Source organism: Mauremys reevesii, linkage group 4 (genome assembly GCF_016161935.1).
Source record: "Mauremys reevesii isolate NIE-2019 linkage group 4, ASM1616193v1, whole genome shotgun sequence".
NCBI lineage: Eukaryota > Metazoa > Chordata > Testudines > Geoemydidae > Mauremys > Mauremys reevesii.
The window spans coordinates 103,796,578-103,819,201 of record NC_052626.1 but is presented as its reverse complement, the minus strand read 5'-3'; the positions used below and the strand labels follow the sequence as shown (position 1 = coordinate 103,819,201).

General features: G+C 43.2%; 1 protein-coding gene across 3 annotated transcripts in view; it reads left to right on the top strand.

The window, feature by feature from the left end:
- ABCC8 (ATP binding cassette subfamily C member 8) overlaps nt 1–22,624 on the top strand; it is a 139,674-nt gene that overhangs the window by 50,547 nt on the left and 66,503 nt on the right. For all 3 annotated transcript variants that reach the window (XM_039536263.1, XM_039536262.1, XM_039536261.1), the window contains exons 9-12: nt 2,143–2,277; nt 3,873–4,035; nt 17,753–17,793; nt 21,147–21,292. In XM_039536263.1, the coding sequence (XP_039392197.1) occupies nt 2,143–2,277; nt 3,873–4,035; nt 17,753–17,793; nt 21,147–21,292 (485 nt within the window). The remainder of the gene's footprint in view (nt 1–2,142; nt 2,278–3,872; nt 4,036–17,752; nt 17,794–21,146; nt 21,293–22,624) is intronic.

Sequence of the window (22,624 nt, the reverse complement as noted above, 5' to 3'; positions counted from 1 at the left end):
CTCTTGGGTGGGAAGATCTGCCCCTTACTGATTTAGGGACTCTTGCTACAAACAGCTCCATGGAAGAAACTGACATTGAGGTCTTCAGAGGCAGTTCTACACTGAAACACACCCTACTGAAGTCAATGGAAAGAATCCCGTTGACTTCAGTGTGCTATGGATCATGCCCATGGAAGACTTTTATAGGATCAGTTTGTAAACAGTTTGTAAAGTGTATTTCAATTAATATTTAACTTTTGTTCCTAGAGGATTCCCATCCAGCATGTACTATTCCTCCTTTATACCTTTCATGACACTGTATTTTTCTAAGTAAACACTGCAGGGTATTTTTAAAAGTATGCATTGTCAACTTTAATACATTTTAAATAATCTGTAGAGATGCACCAAAGGATTATTTGGGGCAGGGGGTGGGTGCAAAGGGTCAAAGGAAGCTTTACATTAACCCATTGAATAAGATCAGACTCTAATGGGAAAAATAAAGAGTCTATTTTCCTCTCCATATGCACGCATAACTCCCATTAATATCAGTGGAAGCTATGGGCTTGGTCTTCATCCTACTCTCCTAATGTGAACGTAACTCTGATATCAGTGGAAGTTATACGTATGTAAGCATTATAGGAATGAGCCCAGACAGAGAGAACATTAGGCAAAGTATTAGGGAAATTACTACATTATATTTTTAATTAACTTAAGGAGAATGGCACATGAAATTGATTTTCTAATTGTATGTCCTATGCCCTGACTTTATGTGGAAGGTTAGAGTTTAATTTATATAATCTGTGTTGGATAGAATGTCAGTAGCCCAAATTGTTCACACATTTGTACATTAGTACATCATTACTGGGAATGTCTTGACTGATGGGTTACATTTATAATGATGTTTATAGGATCTAAGAGCAAAATTCTCCTCTCCAATCTGCGCTGTTGTTTTATACCTCAATACCTGCAGCATAGACTGGCAATGAGCATTTTGTCCTTTGGCTGTTTCCATTCACTAAGAGACTGTGTGTTTGACACACAGGATCATGAAACTTCTTACAAGTTTACAGCTGAGTTTATTTGAAGTGGAGAGTCTCAGTGGCATTAATTCTCCAATGATTTTGTTCCTTATTTCTTTGTGCATTATAATGTACAGTGTGGCCTTTGTCTGCAGCAGTGCCATCACTGCACACTATAATATCCTGCTCTCTGCTTTAAATTCAAAATGAGTAAAATATCAACTGTATTTTTAACATTCTTTAATACTGTTCTCCATTGTGGGAAACCGCCACTCTTTTGTATGTATAAATCCCAATGAATGAAATTAGACTTTTCCCATGCATCATGGACTGAAAGATTGAGATCAAACTTGGAGCTATAGGTTTCCCCTTAATTAAAAAAAAATGGGGGGAGACAAAAATATGAGCAAGTATAATAAAGTACACATCATGTCATCCAATCACCAAGCGGGGGAAAGGGCTGTAGTAACTGTCAACAGCACAGCGAGAAATACCAAATGAAAAGATTTTCAACTATTTTTATTGTTTATATTACAGTAGCACCTATGGTACTTTGTTGCAATACAGAGCACTGCCATATTCTGTATATGGTACTATCTATAACAGGGAATCCAGGCAGTACAGAAATGTACAGCAAGCTTTTCTAAACTTCTTGCAATCTGAGATTAAAAACACACAACCCACCAATGAAAGAAGATCCCTGTATGTTTATTTAGAATCACACTGGAACATCCATATTTTTCCACACGAAGCTGTGCTTTTTCTACCAGTAGTAAGTTAATGAGACTCTGAGCAGGGTAAATTGACCATAATTATGGGTTTGGTTTGGGTTTGGGTTTTTTGGGGTTTTTTTGTACTTTGGCTTGACCTCTGCTCCTCCCATCTTTGTTCAGACCACATGCCTTCCTTGGAGATTGCATAGTTTTGATGGATTTTAAACACTTTATGTGGTAGGTTGGTAATGCAGCATATCAAGCAAAACTTCTGAGGTTGTACGTGAAACCCTGAGGCAGGCTTTGTCATAGTGAATTCCTGTTTTTCAGCACACAATCCAGGGGCATTTATGGCCTTCACTGTCTGCTTATTCTTTGCTGTGCATCTACAATGAGGTAATTCCTTGTCTTTTCACCCTTTCTTACATCAGATTATTGTAGGTGTGCTTCTGCTCTACTACCTGCTTGGAATCAGTGCCTTAATTGGAGCAGTAGTGATCATAGTTCTTGCACCTGTCCAGTATTTTGTGGCAACGAAACTCTCACAGGCCCAAAGAAGCACATTGGTAAGTATCTCTGGTATTTCTTCATTCATCTGCATTTAGAATTGCAAAGCTAAGCCTATGACATTGACCAAATACTGCCTGTCAAAGATTTTGTAACATTCTAGTATGTCAAAGGCAGGATGTGAAAGTGATGAAAAGACAAGCAGCAAGGACACAATTTGTCTTAGAATTATTCTCTTAAATGGTTGGGGTTTTTTCCTCTTTACAGTAACTTGAGATTTGATCATTCTTCTCCTTTCCTGTCTTATAAATTAAAACTCAGTCAATGATCATTGTGTCCACTGAAATGCTATTGTACATAATAGAGCCAAATGCTCATCCCACACAAAGCCCCAAAAAATGAACCTAGTTGTGGGGGAGGGGGGGCATAGAGAGAAGGACTCCTTCAGTCTAGCTCAGAACCAAGTCACAGAGCATAGGCGCAGGAACTAGTGGTGCGGGGGATTGCTGCAGAATCCTGAGGTCCCGGCTGCCAGCCACGTATGCCTGGGGCCCCAGCTCTCAGCCTCAGCTCGGTGGGGTGGACAGGGGTAAGGGGGCTGGCTTTCAGCACGCCCACTATTAAAAATGTTCCAGCACCACTGTCACAGAGTATCGGTGCAAACACACCTGGCTATTACGGTAGCCTCTGAAAAGTACTAGCAGCCACGCAACATGATACATGTGGGGGTTTGGTCAGTAGAACCCCACAGTTTGCATAGCCACTGGTCATCCCTTAACCCTGCCCTGGACTTGCACTTATATTCTCCCCCCACCCAATCACCTGCATTGCTGCAGCCCAAGTTGGCACGGATCAGTGCTTCACAGCACAAAGAATGTGGAGCCCCCCTCTGAAGCCTGTCCCTATACTCAGTTGAATCGCTATTTCATTGCCTCTCCAGCCATGTGAGCCCATTTAGGGGGTCAGGGGACAAGATTTGCTCCCTGAGATCTACTTTGCCCTGAGTATGCACAAGTAGCACTGAGTATTAATGGGAGTTATACATAAGTATCCCCACCTCCAAATACCTTCCATAGTATCAACTCCTCTAGAAATGTGTGTGGCCTCCATCCTCATATCTGATCAATAATGGGTTGCCTTGGAGAAAAAGAAACGAATTACGAAACAACATATGTGTTCAATTTAGTACATCATTACTAGCACATTATACAGTGGCAGTCTGTGTGGCTTTTAATTACCATGTAAAAATGTTTATTTCAGATTGTCAGCAGCTACTGAGATTTACTTTATGTGGGGATATTTCATTACACAGTGAAAATTCAGCAAACATTCTTGGCACTAAAAGTCATGCCAACCCCTGGGTGTGTCTGAAAGCCCCTGTAGGGGTGAGATTTTCATTAGCAGCTAGGTGATTTAGGCGCACCAGTCAAATTGAAAGTCAGTGGGACTTTGTGCTCCTAAGTCACCTAGACACTTCTGAAAATCACACCCCTAGAAAGGAACAGTTGAGTAGGCAGAGCCATTGAAAATATTATTGACTGATTACTGTATGCAACCAGCTGGGGACTGCAGGCAGTTTACACAATGACACAGATCCTCATTCTAAGGTGCTCTAGTAATCCTCCTTAAATTAATTTACATGTAATTGTTGCAGGAATATTCCAATGAGAGACTGAAGAAAACAAATGAGATGCTTCGGGGCATTAAACTCCTTAAACTCTATGCCTGGGAACATATCTTTCACAGCAGTGTGGAGGAAACCCGGCAAAAGGAAATGACCAGCCTTAAGGCCTTTGCTCTCTATACCTCCATATCAAGTAAGCTGCTTCCTTATCACACTGATGAGCTCATGTACTGGTACATTATTATCTCCTAATGAGTTTACCATTTCTCAGCTGCCGTAGATCCTGCTGCTTTAGGGTCTGATCCCATACTCCTTATTGTGCAGGCAGATCTTCCCTTTGATTCAATAGAGTTCGGTTTATGCATGTGTGCCCTGAATAATTAGGCCCTTAATGAGCTAAAGAAACCTAATATCTACAAAATGTGTCAATTCAAGTATCCATAGAATTTTTTCTCTTTTACAAAATGTGAATTTGGAGGTCAGGGTGAAAGACAAATAGCAGCAGCTAGAGGAGGGCTCCCTAGGGGAGTTTAGTGCTGTGTAACCTTCCTCCTCTGACTCTGCCTATGCTCCCCAATCCTGTCTAGCATCACTTTCTTTTTTTCCAGTCTTAAGCCTCACTGGAATGGCTAGTGCCAGCTATGTGATGGTTTTATGATGTGTGCAAATTAAACTAGCATTTGTACCTGGGTCTGCAGATTTGAAAAGTCATCGCAATTCCTTGTACAGCCCCAGTAATCCAGGATTAGCTGAACTTCAAGCTACAAAACCTTGTGCAAGATAGCTGATTTAGGGCCTGTTGTTGCACTGGTGAAAAAGCCTGCTTGTATAGCACTTCCTCTTTGAGAATTGGCTAGCTAGGGTAGCTGAGATTACTCAACAGAAGTAGTCTATGTTGCTGCCTGTGGAACAGTAATAGGATCATACTGGAGTTGGGAAGTTCCAAAGGCAAAGCAGAGATATTTGGTTTTATTCAGGACAACACAGTGTCTTGCTGTGCATCATTTAGGGTTGTAAAAAATTCCTGGAGGTTCAGACTAGGAGTAACTGCCTAATTGCTGTTTTAATTGGACCTGTGATTTCATAGGGATTTTTCCTATGAACAACAGACAGCTAAAAATGTAGAAGAGTGCTGCAAAAGGCCCTTATTGACTTATGGCTTTATTTCCAATGTGATTTCATAGTACGTTGTATCACAGTACCACGTATCAAGCAAAATACACCTCGGTACGGAACAAGGAGTAATGATCTCAAGTTACAGTGGGGGAGGTTTAGGTTGGATATTAGGAAAAACTTTTTCACTAGGAGAGTGTTGAAGCACTGGAATGGGTTACCTAGGGAGGTGGTGAAATCTCCTTCCTCAGAGTTTTTTAAGGTCAGGCTTGACAAAGCCCAGTCTGAGATGATTTAGTTGGGGATTGGTCCTGCTTTGAGCAGGGGGTTGGACTAGATGACCTCCTGAGGTCTCTTCCAACCCTGATATTCTATGATTCTATGGTAATGAGGCTGCAGAACAGAAAGATATCACAGGCTTCTTACCTAAATGGTTTCATTATGAAACTATGGTGATTCTCAGCAGGATCCTAGTATTCTGGGGATGGGTGAAGCTGTGAGACCCTAAGCAATTTTCAGCATTCCAAGGTTTTTTTTATTCCCTCTTCAATCTTACTTCATCTCATAGCCTTCTGTAAAGCATTTACTCTCCCTCTGAGTTGAGCTGAGCCAAGCCTATAATTAAAGAGGCTGTAAAAAGTTCCTATAACCTCAGGTCAGGAGTATCTGTATCTTTGCTGCTTTAACTTAGGCCACGTTTACACTACAAACTTATATCAGCAGAACTATGTTGCTCAGGGGCATGAAAAATCCACACCCCAGAGTGATGCAGTTATAACAACCTAACCCCTGGTGTAGACAGCGCTATATTGACAGGAGAACTTCTCCCATTGACATAGTTATAGCCTCTCACAGAGGTGGATTAACTATGCCAATGAGAGATGCTCTCCCATTAGCATTGTAGCATCCTCCCTAAAGTGCTACATCAGTGCCGCTGCAGCTTTTTAAGTGTAGACCTTCCCTTAGGCTGTCAATAGAGCTACATTGATTTACGCTAGCTGATGCTCTGGCATACTATATGGGGATTATAAAGGCACAGAACTCATTATTTTTCTCAATATAGATATAAGTAGAGTGACAGGCATAACCAGCATCAGATCTGCAGATGGAAAAGCACAGTACCTGATCCCAGATTTAAGGTGTTCAGTTAATTTCCTTTTTTCTCAGTTCTGTTTCCCTTTGTCCAAGGACAATGCTTTTGACAGAATCCAACTCATCTGCAATACCTGAACTCGGAAATAAATTTCTTTTAAAAACACTTCAATATACTGCGTTTGCCTGACAATGGTAATGCATCCTTTTGTTTGTTTGTTTGTTTAAAATAGTTTCATTTAAAGAAATTAATTGGCCCCATTGAAATAACTGGCAAAACTCCCATAGACTTCCATAGAATCAGGATTTCACCTCCAGTCCTGACTACAACAACAATTTTCCCCCTACCCACAAGTGAATCAGTTGGATAGGTCACTGTTACAATCATACACTGGAGGAGAATATTGCCGGTGGGCAGTCTGCAGCAAAAGAGGGTCTATCCATGACCAAACTTTGCTGGGTTCTCTGCTTACACATGCACAAAAACCAAATCTATGTACTTCAAAACTCCCACAGGTAAATTTCAAATACAGTGGCTTAGTGGATTTAAGAAACCCAGAGCTCTAGGATGCAAATTTCTTAAAGGCCTTAGAAAGACATTCCTTATCAAAGGTCCTGCATCAAAATTTCTCCATATTTCATACATGTGACAACTGTGCAGCAGGAAGGTCATGGGGGACAGAGTTAAGGTTGTTTTGAACTTGAGCACAAACATTTCATTTTATCTTTTTTTAAAATGTAAACATAACTTTGAATTTTCCAGGCTTTTAAACATTTTTTGGTTGTTTTGTGTGGGGGAGGAGGAATCATTTTCTTTTTTAAAAAAATTGCCTAATTATTGATCAATATTTACAATTTAATTCTAGCTTTAACCAAGTTTTTGCCTGGAAATATAAATATATGCAATATTCATTATTGCAAACATTCTAAATAAGAATTAGAGCTACATTAACAGGACAAATTCATTTTTTAAACATACAGAACATGAAAAAATGGAGTACATTTTCAGGATTCATTAAAGATCTTTTTTAATGTTTGAAAACAGGAAGGATAGTCTACCAATCTCTAACAGCACATTAAATCCTTCTGGGAGTTCATGTCCAAAAAATGACAGCCAAGGAGTCAGCCAAAACTGTTTGAGGGTCAAATGAGGATATTCCGCAGGAGAAGATAAAATAACTTGGGAATATTTTTACTGTCTGAACATTGACTAAGCCTGGTGAGAGGAAAAGACAGGCATGGATATAAATAAAAATTGAGGTTAACCTCTTTCTTTAGTATTACGAAACTACTGATATTTTCCTATGATAGATGCAATGAGGTATCTTATAATATGCTTAGGCTTGGAAAAAGTAGACTTTTATCAGTAAATGTCAGTAAACATCAACTTCACTGTACACACATGAACTGGAAAAAAATATTTCCATCAGTAATATTTGAAATTTACAGATAGGCAAAGTAAGAAAATACTGCTTGAGAATGTCTTAGAGTTTGATTTTAGGATATTTACTTTGTATATTATGGCAGGTGATGTTAACAATTGAGGTTTTAACTGTTCTAGAACTTTAATGATAGCAGAAATTGAGATAAAAACGTTAATTATTGTGTGACCTCTTTTAATTTCCTATAACTGTGAAAATTTAAATCAATAAAAATTGAAAAAATGCTTAGAACCCATAATTTTGAACTGTGAATATGTAAATCAATAATTGAAAAGAATGCTTAAAAATATAGATAGCTATAAAAATAATAAACCCCCCATAAAAATCAAATTCTGCCAAGCAAAAATATAAGAACATAAGAATGCCCATACTGAGTCAGACCAGTGGTCCATCTAGCCCGGTATCATGTCTCTGATAATGGCCAGTGCCAGATGCTTCAGAGAGTATGAGCAGAACAGGGCAATTATCAAATGATCGATGCCCTGTCATCCAGTCCCAGCTTCTTGCAATTGGAAGTTTAAGGACGCCTGGAACATGGGGTTGCCTCCCTGACCATCTTGGCTAATAGCCATTGATGGACCTTCCTCCGTGAACTTATCTAATTCCTTTTTGAACCCATTTATACTTTTGCCTTCACAACAGCCTGTGGTAATGAGTTGCACAGTTTGTGCGCGCGCGTGTGTGTGTGTGTGTGTGTGTGTGTGTGTGTGAGAGAGAGAGAGAGAGAGAGAGAAGTGCTTCTTTATATTTGTTTTAAACCTACTGTTTTGTTTTAAAACTGCCTATTAATATCATCAGCTGACTGTTAGTTCTATGTGAAGGGTTAATAACACTTCCCTATTCACTTCCTCTATCTCATGCATGATTTCATAGACCTCTGTCATATCCCCGCTAAGATGTCTCTTCTAAGCTGAACAGTCCTCGTCTTTTTAGTTGTTCCATACCCCAACTCATTTTTGTTGCCCTTCTCTGCACCTTTTCCAATTCTAATATATCTGTTTTGAGATGGGGTGACCAGAACTGCACACAGTATTCAAGGTGTGGGTGTATCATGGTTTTATATGGTAGCATTATGATATTTTCTGTTTTATTATTTATCTCTTTCCTAATAGTTTGTACCATTGTTACCTTTTTTTGACTGCCACTGAACCCTGAGAGAATGTTTTCAGAGAATGTGCATGACTTTGCACTTTTCAACATTGAATTTCATCTGCCATTTTGTGACGTAATGGCCCAATTTAGTGAGATCCCTTTGTAGCTCTTTGCAGTGAGCTTAGGACTTAACTATCTTGAATAATTTTGTATCATCTGCAAATTTTTCCATGCCACTGTTGACCCACTTTTCCAGATCATTTATGAATATATTGAATATCACAGGTGCTAGTACAGATCCTTGGAAGAACCTGCTATTTACCTCTCTCTCCATTGTAAAAACTGGCCATTTATTCTTACACTTTGTTTTCTATCTTTTAACCAGTTACTGACCCATGAAAGGACCCTCCCTCTTACCCCATAGCTGCTTAATTTGCTTATGAGCTTTTAATGAGGGACCTTGTCAAAGGCTTTCTGAGGGTATGTCTACACTACAAGAGTAGTTCGATTTAACTTAGGTCGAATTTGTGGATTCGACCTGATGAATTCGAATTTGTGTATCCACACTAAGGACACTAATTCGACTTTGTGAGTCCACACGAACGGGGCAAGCGTCGACATTGGAAGTGGTGCATTCTGGGCAGCTATCCCACAGTTCCCGCAGTCCCCGCTTCCCATTGGAATGCTGGGTAGAGCCCCCAATGCCTTCTGGGGGAAAAATGTGTCAAGGGTGGTTTTGGGTAACTGTCATCATTCAACCGTCACTCCCACCCTCTCTCCTTGAAAGCGCCAGCGGGAACTCTGTTCGCGCACTTTTGTGGTCAGTGACAGCGCGGACGCCACAGCACTGCGAGCATGGAGCCCGCTGCGATCATCGCTGCACTTATGGCCGTTGTCAACTCCTCGCACCTTATCGAACACCTCTTCCACAGTCAGCTGCTGAGAAATCGGGCGAGGAGGCTCCGGCAGCGCGGTGAGGACGTGAAGTGTGAGAGTGGCACAGACCTCTCACAAAGCACGGTACGCCGCGCCGTGGAGATTATGGTGGCAATGGGTCACGTTCATGCTATGGGACGGCGATTCTGGGCCCGGGAAACAAGCACGGACTGGTGGGACCGCATAGTGCTGCAGGTCTGGGATGAATCACAGTGGCTGCGAAACTTCAGGATGCGTAAGGGCACTTTCCTTGAACTGTGTGACTTGCTGGCCCCTGCCCTGAAGCACCAGGACACCCAGATGCGAGCAGCCCTGAGTGTGCAGAAGCGAGTGGCCATAGCCCTCTGGAAACTTGCCACGCCAGACAGCTACCGGTCAGTAGCGAACCACTTTGGCATGGGCAAATCTACCGTGGGGGTTGCTGTGATGCAAGTAGCCCACGCAATCGTTGACCTACTGCTCTCGAAGGTGGTGACCCTGGGAAACGTCCAGGTCGTCATAGATGGCTTCGCCGCGATGGGATTCCCAAACTGCGGTGGGGCTATAGATGGCACTCACATCCCTATCCTGGGACCGGCCCACCAGGCCAGCCAGTATATTAACCGAAAGGGCTACTTTTCAATGGTGCTGCAAGCAGTGGTGGACCATAGGGGACATTTTACCAACATCTACGTCGGGTGGCCGGGCAAGGTTCATGACGCGCGTGTGTTCAGGTACTCTGGTCTGTTTAGACGCCTGCAGGAAGGTAGTTTCTTCCCGGACCACAAAATAACTGTTGGGGATGTAGAGATGCCTACAGTGATCCTCGGGGACCCAGCCTACCCGCTAATGCCCTGGCTCATGAAGCCCTATACAGGCGCCCTGGACAGTGACAAGGAGCTCTTCAACTACCGGCTGAGCAAGTGCAGAATGGTGGTGGAGTGTGCTTTCGGACGTCTCAAGGGGAGATGGAGGAGCTTACTCACTTGCTCGGATCTCAGCGAAACCAATATCCCCATTGTTATTGCAGCTTGCTGTGTGCTCCACAATCTCTGTGAGAGCAAGGGGGAGACCTTTATGGCGGGATGGGAGGTTGAGGCAAATCGCTGATTACGCTCAGCCAGACACCCGTGCCATTAGAAGAGCCCAGCGGGAAGCGCTGTGCATCCGGGAGGCTTTGAAAGCTAGGTTCCTCAGAGAGCAGGGTAACCTATGATTGTCCAGTCTCTTTACAGAGAAGCTGAACCTGCCCCTGTTTCAGTTACTATTGACTTTTTTCAGCGGTTACATACCCCGTTCAACAGGTTTCCCCCCTTCCAACAGACGTTTAAAAATAAAGTTATTGGAACATTTTTAATTAACAAAGTTTTCTTTACTAACGAATTCTCGTTCAAGGGTTCCAACAGGGACGCAGACTGTGGTGGGTACGGTGTGCAGTGATGTACAGACCGCTTCTACACTCGAGGACTGACATGCTCCTGCTCCTACAGCGGTCGTTGGGGGGGGGGAGGACGGTTACCGGAGGGTGTGCAGGAAGGGGTGGGTTTGCAGGAAGGGGTGAGGGGTGTGTGGGAAGGGTGAGTAGGTGTAGGGGGATGATGGCTCTGGCTGGGGCTCAGGGCATCGGAGAGGTTCATGGCTAGGGTGGAAGGGCATGGTAAGGGCAGCCTGCCTTGCCATTTGTGGATGCCAGGCGCTCGGACCCTGGGGCAACATACACCTCCCAGACTGACCTGGGGCAGCAGACACCTCGCAGAGTGACCCGGGTGCCTAGTGACTGCACTCTGTGTGTGACCTGCTGTTGATCCTGCCCCCATGTCTGTACCCTGTTAATGGTGGCTGTCCTATGCAATTAAGAAACCCTTCCCCCCCCCCCCTTCACACAAACTCTTCTGCAAAGAAACATGACGGAAACAGTAATGAACAGCAAACTGTTTTTAATACTCAACTACACAGTTGGGGGATGAAACTGGGATTTGGGATCGGGTGAGCCAGGAAGGCAAGCAATTCTCATACTTTAGGGAATGAGAGCTGTTTGGTACATGAGCGCTCTGCTGGGGTGGAGTGACAGTTTTCACGGCCCCTAGCGCCCCTCCTTCTTGTGATTTTGGGTGAGGGGGGGACAGGACTTTGTGGCGGGGGAGGGCGGTTGCAGATACAGTTCAGGGGGGCTCTCTGCTCCTGCCTGCGGTCCTGCAGAACATCCACAAGGCGCCGGAGCGTGTCCGTTTGCTCCCTCATTAGTCCAAGCAGCGTTTGAGTCGCCTGCTGGTCTTCCTGCCGCCACCTGTCCTCCCGTTCGTTGTGTGAGCGCTGCTGCTGAGAGAGGGTCTCCCTCCACTGGCTCTGCTGGGCCGCCTCGGCTCTGGAGCAGGCCATCAGTTCAGTGAACATCTCGTCCCGAGTCTTTTTCTTTCGCCGCCTAATATGCACCAGCCTCTGTGAGGGGGATGCTGGGGCAGTTCGGGAAAGAGCTGCAGCTGTGTGATGGGAAAAAGGAAGTGATTTCCTTCCAAAGACACATGTTTGCGAACACTGAACACAGTCTACTCAGTTTCTGTGAACAAGACCATACAGGGCACCTAATCTCATGTGCTCTCAGGACAAGTTCGAATTTTCGGCATTCGCTTTCATTGCCTGGGGTCTTGCACTGGAGATCGGACAAGCGGGGCAGGACAGCAGAATCCGTGTAGCAGCCAGGCCTGGTAAGCCGTAAACTTTAGGCTGCTTAACAGTTAATGGATAGCAGTGCCCTCCTGCTGCAGGCAATCTGGAAAGCATAAAGTCTGACCCTGTTCCAGCCCCTCGCGGCTGTCCCCGGGAAAGATCCCTGTATGCTTTTCCTCTGCAGCCTACAACACGTGGCTGTTAAACGACGGTCATTGTTATGCAAAGGAAAAGTCAAGCATTCACAATAGTAACATTAAAGTAATTCCCCTAATTAGATGCAGCAGTCGCCGAGCGAGATCACCCTGAGGCGGGTCTCCAGGAGAAACAGAGAGCGAATGCTGCGTGAATCCCTGCACAGACCAGGGCCCTATGCTGCCATGCTGGTCGAGGCGATGCTCCCATTATACCTCCTGATGGCCTGGCGCGGAAGAGTGTGCTTCCACGGAGCACCCAACAAGGCACCTCTCCCCAGGAACCTCCTGTGGAGGCTTTTCGAGTACCTGTCAGAGAGCTTCGTAGAACTGTCCCAGGAGGATTACTGTTCGATCCCTATATGCATTGACCTTCTTTTTATATAGTTTTTATTCCTGTTTTGTTAAAAAATAAATGTTTACATGTTTATAGAACTTACTGACTGATCCTTCCCCTGATTCGGAGTCCGGGTTAACGGCCGGGGAGGGTTGGTAGGGGATCTCTGTGAGGGTGATGAAGAGATCCTGGCTGTCGGGGAAAGCAGTATTGTAAGTGCTGTCGCCTGCCTCGTCCTCCACAAACCCTTCCTCATCTTCCCCATCGTTGAACATCGCCGAGGAACTGCCCGTCGACACTATCCCATCCTCAGAGTCCACGGTCACTGGTGGGGCAGTGGTGGCAGACCCACCGAGAATGGCATGCAGTGCCTCGTAGAAGCGGCATGTCTGGGGCTGGGCTCCGGAGCGTCTGTTTGCCGCTTTGATTTTTTGGTAGCCTTGTCTCAGGTCCTTGATTTTCACGCGACACTGCGTTGTATCCCGGCTGTATCCTCTGAGTGCCATGGCTTTGGAGACCTTCTCGTAGGTCTTTGCATTCCGTTTGTTGGAGCGCAGCTCCGAAAGCACAGACTCATCGCCCCACACAGCGATCAGATCCAAGACTTCCCGGTCAGTCCATGCTGGGGCCCTCTTTCTACTCTGAGATTGCATGGACTCCTCTGCTGGAGAGCTCTGCATCGCTGCCAGTGTTGCTGAGCTCGCCACGATGTCCACACAGGAAATGAGATTCAAACTGGCCAGACAGGAAAAGGAATTCAAATTTTCCCGGGGCTTTTCCTGTATGGCTGATCAGAACATCTGAGCTCGGACTGCTGTCCAGAGCGTCAACAGAGTGGTGCAGTGTGGGATAGCTCCCGGAGCTAGTAAGTTCGATTTGCATCCACACCTAGCCTAATTCGACATAGCCATGTCGAATTTAGCGCTACTCCCCTCATCGGGGTGGAGTACCGAATTCGAACTAAAGAGCCCTCTAGGTCGAATTAAATGGCTTCCTGGTGTGGACGGGTGCACGGTTAATTCGAATTTAGCAGCGTTAATTCGAATTAAAGTCCTAGTGTGGACCAGGCTAGTATGCTAGTAGGCAAGTATGCTATATCAACTGGATCACTCTTGTCCACATGCTTATTGACCAGGCTAGTATGCTAGTAGGCAAGTATGCTATATCAACTGGATCACTCTTGTCCACATGCTTATTGGCATCCTCAAACAATTCTGATAAATTGGTGAGGTATAATTTCCCTTAACAAAAGCTGTGTTGATTCTTCCCCAACATACCATGTTTATTGGTGTCTGCTTTATATTGTTCTTTACTATAGTTTCAACCAGTTTGTCTGGTACTGAAGTTATGCTTACTGGCCTGTAATTGCCAGAATCGCCTCTGGAGATTTTTTAAAAAATTGATGTTATGTCAGCTACTCTTCAGTTATCTGGTACAGAGGCTCATTTAAGCAATAGGTTACATGCCACAGTGAGTAGTTCTTCAATTTCATATTTGAGTTCCTTCAGAACTCTGGGGTGAACACCATCTGGTCCTGGTGATTTAGTATTGTTTTAAGATATCAGTTTGTTCTAAAACCTCCTTTATTGACACTTCAATCTGGGACAGTTCCTCAGATTTGTCACATAAAAAGAATGACATAGCTGTGGGGGGGGGGTGTCTCCATATCCCATATCCTCTGCAGCAAAGACCAATATAAAGAGTCCTTGAGTGCTGCTTGATCATCCAATGGTCCCACTGACTGGCAGACTTCTTGTTTCTGATGTAATTAGCTAGTTGCTCTTCAAATTCTTTTTTGGATTCCCTTATTATACTTTACATTTGACTTGCTAGAGCTTATGCTTCTTTCTGTTTTCCTCACTAGGATCTGACTTCCAGTTTTTAAACAATGCCTTTTTGCCTCTAACCACCTCTTTTACTCTATAGTTTAGCCAAGGTGGCATTTTTTGGTCTTCTTACTGTGTGTGTGTGTGTGTGTGTGTGTGTTAATTTGGAGTATACATTTAGTTTAAAAACATCTATTATGATGTTTTTAACTAGTCTTCATGCAGTTTGCAGGCATTTCACCCTTGCAACTGTTCCTTTTAATTTCCGTTTAACTAGCTTCTTCATTTTTGTGTAGTCCCCCTTTATGAAGTTGAATGCTACTGTAGTGGGTTTCATTAGAATTTTTCCCCTACAAGGATGTTAATGATCACTATTACCAAGCAGGTCAGCTACATTCACCTCTTGGGCCAGATCCTGTGCTCCACTTAAGACTAAATCAAGTATTGCCTCTTTCCTTGTGGGTTCCAAGCTGCTCCATGAAGCAGTCATTTAATGTATATAGTAATATTGTCTCAGCATCTCTTACTAAGATGATATATACCCAGTCAATTTGAGAATACTTGAAATCCCCCATTATTTTTGCAGTTTCTGTCTTTGTAGCCTCTCTAATCTCCCTGACCATAGTTACTGTCGCTATTCTCATCAGGTGGTCGGTAGTATATTCCTTTTACTATACTCTTATTATTCAAACATGGAATTTCTATCCATGGTTCTATGATGCTTTGGTTCATTTAAGATTTTTGACACTCATTTGACTCTGTGATTTCTTTCACATATAGTGCCACTCTCCCACTGATGTGACCCACTCTTTCATTCCTATATATTTTGGGTGACCAGATAGCAAATCTGAAAAATCGGGACAGGGGGTGGCAGATAATAGGAGCGTATATAAGAAAAAGATCCCAAAATCGTGACATCTGGTCACCCTATATATATATTTTTGTACCCTGGTTACTGTGTCCCATTGATTATCTTAATTCCACCAAGTTTCTGTGATGCCTGTTATATCAATATCCTCATTTAATACCAGGCACTCCAATTCCCCCATCTTATTATTTAGACTTCTAGCATTTGTATATAAGCACTTGTGCATTTTGTCAATATTCTGTTGCTTGCCTTCATGTGTTATATTTAAATAGGACTTTTTTCTTTTACATGTATGTGTTCCTCACTAGCTCCTACTTGTACTTTACCAACTTCTTCCCAGTCCTCTTTACTAGGATATAGAGTTCCCCCACTAATAAATCCATCCCTAATATGCCTAATGCCCCTCTTAAAAGAGATTTGAGAGAGTGCTATGTTCAGTAATGATAACAAGCAGATGTCTTTCCCATTCTTGTGGGTTAACTATTGCACAGAATGACCTGAAGAAAAACTCCGTGTACTCTTCAAAGATTCTCTCTCTCTCACCAATAGAAGTTGGTCCACTAAAAGATATTACCTCACCCACCTTGTCTTTTTAATATCCTAGGATGCTGGCTACAACAGTGCTGCACATTGTTGTAGCTACAACATGGCTACAACAGTGCTGCACATTGCACAAATTGCATAACTGCATAAATCCCAGGCCTTTCCACTAGTGGGTGCAGGAAGCTTGAGAACAAAATACTTAATTAAATCAGTTGCTCTTTAAAACAAATTACTAGAATATATACAAATGAGTAATCTGTGACCTTTCGAAGTTCACCTCTTACTACAGTGAGAAAAATATTTAACTTAGGGAAAGGAATTAATTTTCTTGATTTTTTTTTCAATAGATTTTACATTTTTAATCTCTGTTTCTCAGTTATATTTAGATAGTGAAATAAGATTGGGCAAAACAAAAGCTCAAGGAAATGAGTTTAGATAGAGGGGTGAGTAGCTTGTGATGTGACCACAGCTGACTCTGACACGAACAAGCAAGGTTCTTTCTGTGCTTCCAAATAGATAATTAGTCATTATGTAGAGCTGTTAGTTTATATTCATGTCCGGTCTGACAGTGGACCCCAGCCAGAAGCCACATTCTTTCCAGTCCCCAACCATCTGTGCTTAATAACCTGGCCATATTAGAGAATTCAATGGCACCATGCCACAGGAGGGACCATACAGCTAGAGGACAGAGAGGAAACTACAGTTCATTATTTGTATTGCAACAGCACTTGTAGGCCCCATCATATTTAGGCACTGTACAAATACATATCAAGAGACAGTCCCCATCCTATAGAGGTTACAATCTAAAAGAACAAGATTGATAAAACCAGTATTATTATCCCTATCTCCCAGATGAGGAATGAGTCACAGAGAGTCAAGTGGCTTGTCGAAAGGTCACAGAGGAAGTCATTGGCAGAGCTTGGAATAGAAGCCAGGCATTCTAAAGCCCAGGTCACTGCCTTAATCACAAGAACACCCTTTTTCCCACTATGTGAAGAGATTTCAGCTCTAACCCTATCATCAGGGATCTGCAGCTTTTTCGGACCATTCTCTGCAGCTTTTGGGACCATTCTCTGCAGGTTCCTGACCTAAGCGACCCCATTCCTTTCCCTTTCTGTTAGATCACAAACCCTGGCTCATCGAAGAGATGATTACAAGAAAATATCAGTATAAAAACTTGTCACCCTTCCGACCCCTCTCCCCTTTCCTTGTTGTTTTTTACCAGAGGAGAAACTGTAGTCCTGCAATTTTATAATAGAACCTTTAAATGATTCTCTCCTGAAATAGCAAAATAGGATGGGCCAAATCCATTCCTGGGGTATACAGGGAGTGACTCCGTTGAAGCCAGGGATTAATCTGATCTTCCAGCAGTAACCTGACAGTTAACTCCTGTCTCAAAATGCTTCTGTTACTGTAATCATGATTGTAATTATTTTGGAATGTTATTGAGTGGACGATATGTCATAAGTGGCACAGTTGCTACCTATTGCACCAAAAGAGTACCAGGAAAAAAAATTGTACTTCCTATTGACAGTGCAATGCAATGTATAAGCCAATAATCTATTCATACAGTGATTTGATAGTTGCTCTGTATTTTGACAATCTGGAGTGCAATATACTGTGGGCACCATAAAAAAATACAAATATATTGGCTGCAGTAGTTAAATTTACCACAGTATTTGTGAATTTCTCCTATTCTAAGCATAGGAAATGCCATGATAATGTCAAATACTAGTTTATATTATATACTCATTATATTGTAAATATTTTTGACCGCTCAGTACAGACTATCTAAATAGTGATGCATGTTTTCCTTCACAGTTTTCATGAATGCAGCAATACCAATTGCAGCTGTACTTACAGTAAGTATGAACTTTTTAAAATAGCAATGTTTACAAGCCAGGTCTACCTGGTTTTCTTAAAGTGAAGGCTGGTAAATTCCAAACTGAGATCTGTCAAATACTACACCAGAAACACCTGATTTCACTTGCTTTTGCTAGTTTAAAAAGAAGTGTCTATGTGGGTTATTAAATATTACTTCCCTAGTGGCTAAAAAGGGGTAAGCTGTAGGCATGATGTATCTTTCTTTTTAGTAAGGATTTTGACACAGTCCCACATTATATTCTCATAAGCAAACTAGGGAAATTTGGTCATGGTGAAATTACTGTAAAATGGATGCAAAACTGTTAAAACACCATATTCAGAGAACAGTTATCCATAGCTGGCTGTTAAACGGGGGGGGGGAATCTTGTGGGGTCCTATAAGGATCCATTCTGGGTCTGGTACTATTCAATATTTTCTTTAATGACTTGGATAATGGAGAGGAGAGTATGCTTATAAAATTTGTGTATGACCCCAAGCTGGGAGGGGTTGCAGGCACTTTGAAAGACAGGATTGGAATTCAAAAGGACCTTGACAAATTGGAGAACTGGTCTGAAATCAGCAAGATGAAATTCAGTAAAGACACATGCAAAGTACTACACTTGGGAAGGAGAAATCAGATGTACAAATACAAAATGGGAAATAACTGGCTAGGTGGTAGTACTGCAGAAAAAGATTTTAGGTTTAACATGGATCACAAATTGAATACATTCTGGGGTGCATTAACAAGAGTGTTGTATGTAAGATATGGGAGGCAATTGTTCACTCTGCTTGGCACTGATGAGGCCTCAACTGGGTCCAGTTTTAGGTGCCATACTTCAGAAAGATGTGAACAAATTGGAGAGAGTCCAGAGGAGAGCATGTTTTAGTCTTGAGAAAAGAAGACTGAGGAGAGATCTGATAAGTAAGGCTGCAATTCTGTCACGGAGGTCATGGAAGTCACGGATTCCGTGACTTTCGCAGCTGCAATGTCTGGTGTGGCTGATCCTGGGGCCAGTTCCTGGGGCACCCTGCAGCCAGCCACACCAGGCGCTGCTGGAGTGACCCTGGGGCCAGCCACACCGGCTGCTTCCCAGGCGGTCCCGGGGCGGCTGGCCTCAGGGAGTGCCCAAGCAGTGGTCCCTGGGGCCTTGGAGCAGGGGTGGCTGGGGGTAGTCAGCCCCCACGGCCAGTGCAGGGGCTAGCCGTCAGCTCCCTGGCCCCCGCAGCAGCGGTATACTGAGCCCCCCCAGAGCAGCAGCTCCCTGGGCCCTAAGAGCTGCTAAGTTTTAGTCAGGGGTATTTATATAGTAAAAGTCATGGACAGGTCACGGGCCCTGAATTTTTTTTTATTGCCCGTGACCTGTCCATGACTTTTACTAAAAATACCTGTTACTAAATCTTAGCCTTACTGATAAGTCTTCAAATACATTACGGTCTGTTTATAAAGAGGGATGGTGATCAATTGTTTTCCATGGCCACTGAAGGTGAGATAACAAGTAATGGGCTTAATCTGCAGGAAGGAAGGTTTAAGTTAGATATTAGGAAAAACTTTCTAACTATAAGGATAGTTAAGCTCTTGAACATGCTTCCAAGGAACTTTGTAGAATCTCCATCATTGGAGGTTTTTAAGAACAGGTTAGACAAACAAGTGTCAGGGATGATGTAGGCATACTTGGTCCTACCTCACCACGGGGTTGGATTAGATGACCTCTAAAGGTCCTCCCCAGCCCTACATTTCTATGATTCTGTAATGGTCCAACCTGGTTCTCATTGGAGTGGGAACAGAACTATATAGAACAAAATCCTTATTCTTCCCAGGCTCACCACAGATCTGGGACTGTGTCTGCACTGAGCTTCTTCTTAACCTTTTCCACAGTGGCAGAAGCCCTAGTGCAGGTCTACTGGTGGTAGTCACAGTGGGAGCATGAGTGCAGACAATACCACAGGCATTTTTATCATTGTATCCTCTAACCCTGCTTAGAACAAGTCTAGACAAACATGGTTGTAAAATCACTGACACCTTATCTGTACTCATGCTCTGCATAGGGGACTACAACCTATGGAGCTAAAATGGTTCCAGTACAATGAGGAAAAATTTTAAGCTCAATGTAGACCAGGCCTTCAGGAGAGAAAGACCATAATGATTTGCATGTTGAGGAGTAATTACTGAGCTCATGCAATAAATATCAGAAAATAGAATCCCGGGGGACTTTGTTTGAATGAGACTGGATTGAAAACTGTGCAAGGAGCTCAGAACATGGCCCACTATGGATCTGGTTATTCAGGACTAGATATTCTGTATATGGTGTGACATGATTTGAAGTGCCATTCTAGCAAAGTTTTTTTTTTCTCGATCATAAATGATCTCATCATTAAATGTTTCCATTAAAACATATATGGGTCTTGCCTGTTTGTTCGTTCTTTTATTTATTTGCTCCTGCTGTTCAAGTCTCTGGGGCACTGGGACTGCTCCCTTACAGCACCCCTCACAATTTATCATAGCCCTGAACCTTGTCTCTCTCTCTCACGCGCACGCGTGCCTATAGAGCTGGCCAGGTGCCCCAGGAAGCAGGCTGCACCATTCAAAGGGATGGAGCAGTGTCCAGGCCCCCCCGTCTCACTGCAGAACTATGGGAGGGATAGTACCTCTGGGACACAATCCCTCACGGAAATCTTGCTATGGTTGGGTGGCTCCATATTAAGAACCCGTGTGTGTACTAGTGCTTAAATGCTATAATCTGACCCTTAGGGCTAGTCTACACTTACCAGCCGGGTCGACGCGGTGAGTTCGACTTCTCGGAGTTCGAACTATCGTGTCTAATCTGGACGCGATAGTTCGAACTCCGGAAGTGCTGCGGTCGACTCCGGTACTCCACCACTGCAAAAGGCGGTGGCAGAGTCGACCTTGGAGCCGCGGACTTCGATTCCGCGGCGTCTGGACGGGTGAGTAGTTCGAACTAGGGTACTTCGAATTCAGCTACGCTATTCACGTAGCTGAATTTGTGTACCCTAGTTCGACCCCGCTTCTTAGTGTGGACCAGCCCTTAGTGTGCTTGTCTCTTTTTGCTTATCACACAACCAAAATTATGCCTCTTGCCACTGGATTAAAGGAATTACAACAACGTGAGACCAAAAGCTGAGACCCTAAAAATCTTCTTACGTAACTGATGTATGAACAGCAAATTGTAACAAATGTATGATGACTGCCAGGAGGAGCTCTGCAGTGGCTGGTTGCATGATGTTTCCCAATTAAAACAATAAACTGCCCATTCCATGATTGAGAATACAGTGCAATGTGAAATGTTTTCTGTGTTTGCTTCTTTTAAGACTTTTAATCATTGTATCTTTGTAGACATTTGTGGTCCATGCCCACCTGACTGGAAATGCTGACTTCTCCCCATCAGTGGCCTTTGCCTCACTCTCCCTCTTTCACATTCTTGTCACCCCACTGTTCCTGCTCTCCAGTGTGGTCAGATCTACTGTCAAAGCTCTGGTCAGGTAAGAGTTGCTGGACAAAACCTCCCTCCATTTGAGAGTCATTATTGTTCAATTCCCCAATGTGTAATTCAAAAATAATGCTGTGGTTATTTTTCACCATTATTTGGAAATTGCTTTCCAACCTCTTACCGTAAGTGTTGTCCCATGTTATGCTATGTGAGCCCAATTCTCGGAATTAGGCAGAATGGAGCAAACTAGCCTGACACTGCAGCCATTTACACCAGCAGACAATTTGGCCCTGTGTATTTTAAACTGATAGTTACTGCTTGTTAATAAATTATTGTATGGTCCACTGTGTAGATTTTGTCATGTAAAATGAACATCACTGTGGTGGCTACAGTGTATTCTGTGCTGTGCTCTGTGTATGTGCGTGCACACACGTGTGTGTATATAGAAACAGGAAATACGCGATAAAAGCTCATTTAAGTTTTTGGTTTTTTTGTTTAAAATCGGCTATATGTCCCATCCACCCACCCACATACAAATATGTGGAAGGGAACAAAATAATCAGAAAAGCACATGGACATCAATATGTATCACTTGGGCTGCATTCTTTTCCCCTGATTCTGGCTGCAAGTCCAGGGAGCATTAGATTTTAGCAGGGAAAGCTCTGTGATAGAACAATTTTAAATAAAAATTTTGAAGTCAACAGGGAAAAAATTCAGTGAATAAATTCTCAATCTGGACCAAATGAATTTCCTTTTCATAATGAATGTGCTTAATGTTTGTCAAAGTCCAAGTTCCCCTGAGCCAATGGCTCATCAGGCTAATGTGGTTAAGACACATCAATTTCATAGCCAACTGTATGCAAGAGAGTGTTGTGGCCAACAATAGTGATAGCAGAACTAACACTTCAGTCTTTAACAAGCCAAACCCCCATTCATTTCAGTGGTGGTTTTGTCTGATCAAAGACTTCAGGATTGAATAAAATGATTCTTAGCACTTATCCTCTACAAAGTGCTTTATAAACATTAATTCATGTTTTCTACCTCTTTGTGACATTACATATAGTTCTCTAAGGCCTTACCAAAACAATGGACCAGATCCTGTCTCATGCTTAATTCTACCTGTGTTATTCTAGTAGTGCAAAGGGGAATTAAACAGAGATCTGAGGATTCCTCCAATGTGGCAAAATCATCCAGCAATGTAAAGCCAATGTAGCCATCTCTATGCACACCCTCCTTCCAAGTGTATGCGGGCAGTGACTGGAATAGAGTCCTCTCCTGCAATTCCCAGCTAGTGTAGCAGTCCACCGGGGACTACTACAGATTGGCAAACTGGGCTTGTGGCCTGCATTGGATCCGTCTCAGGATCATGGAGATTCCAATGGCC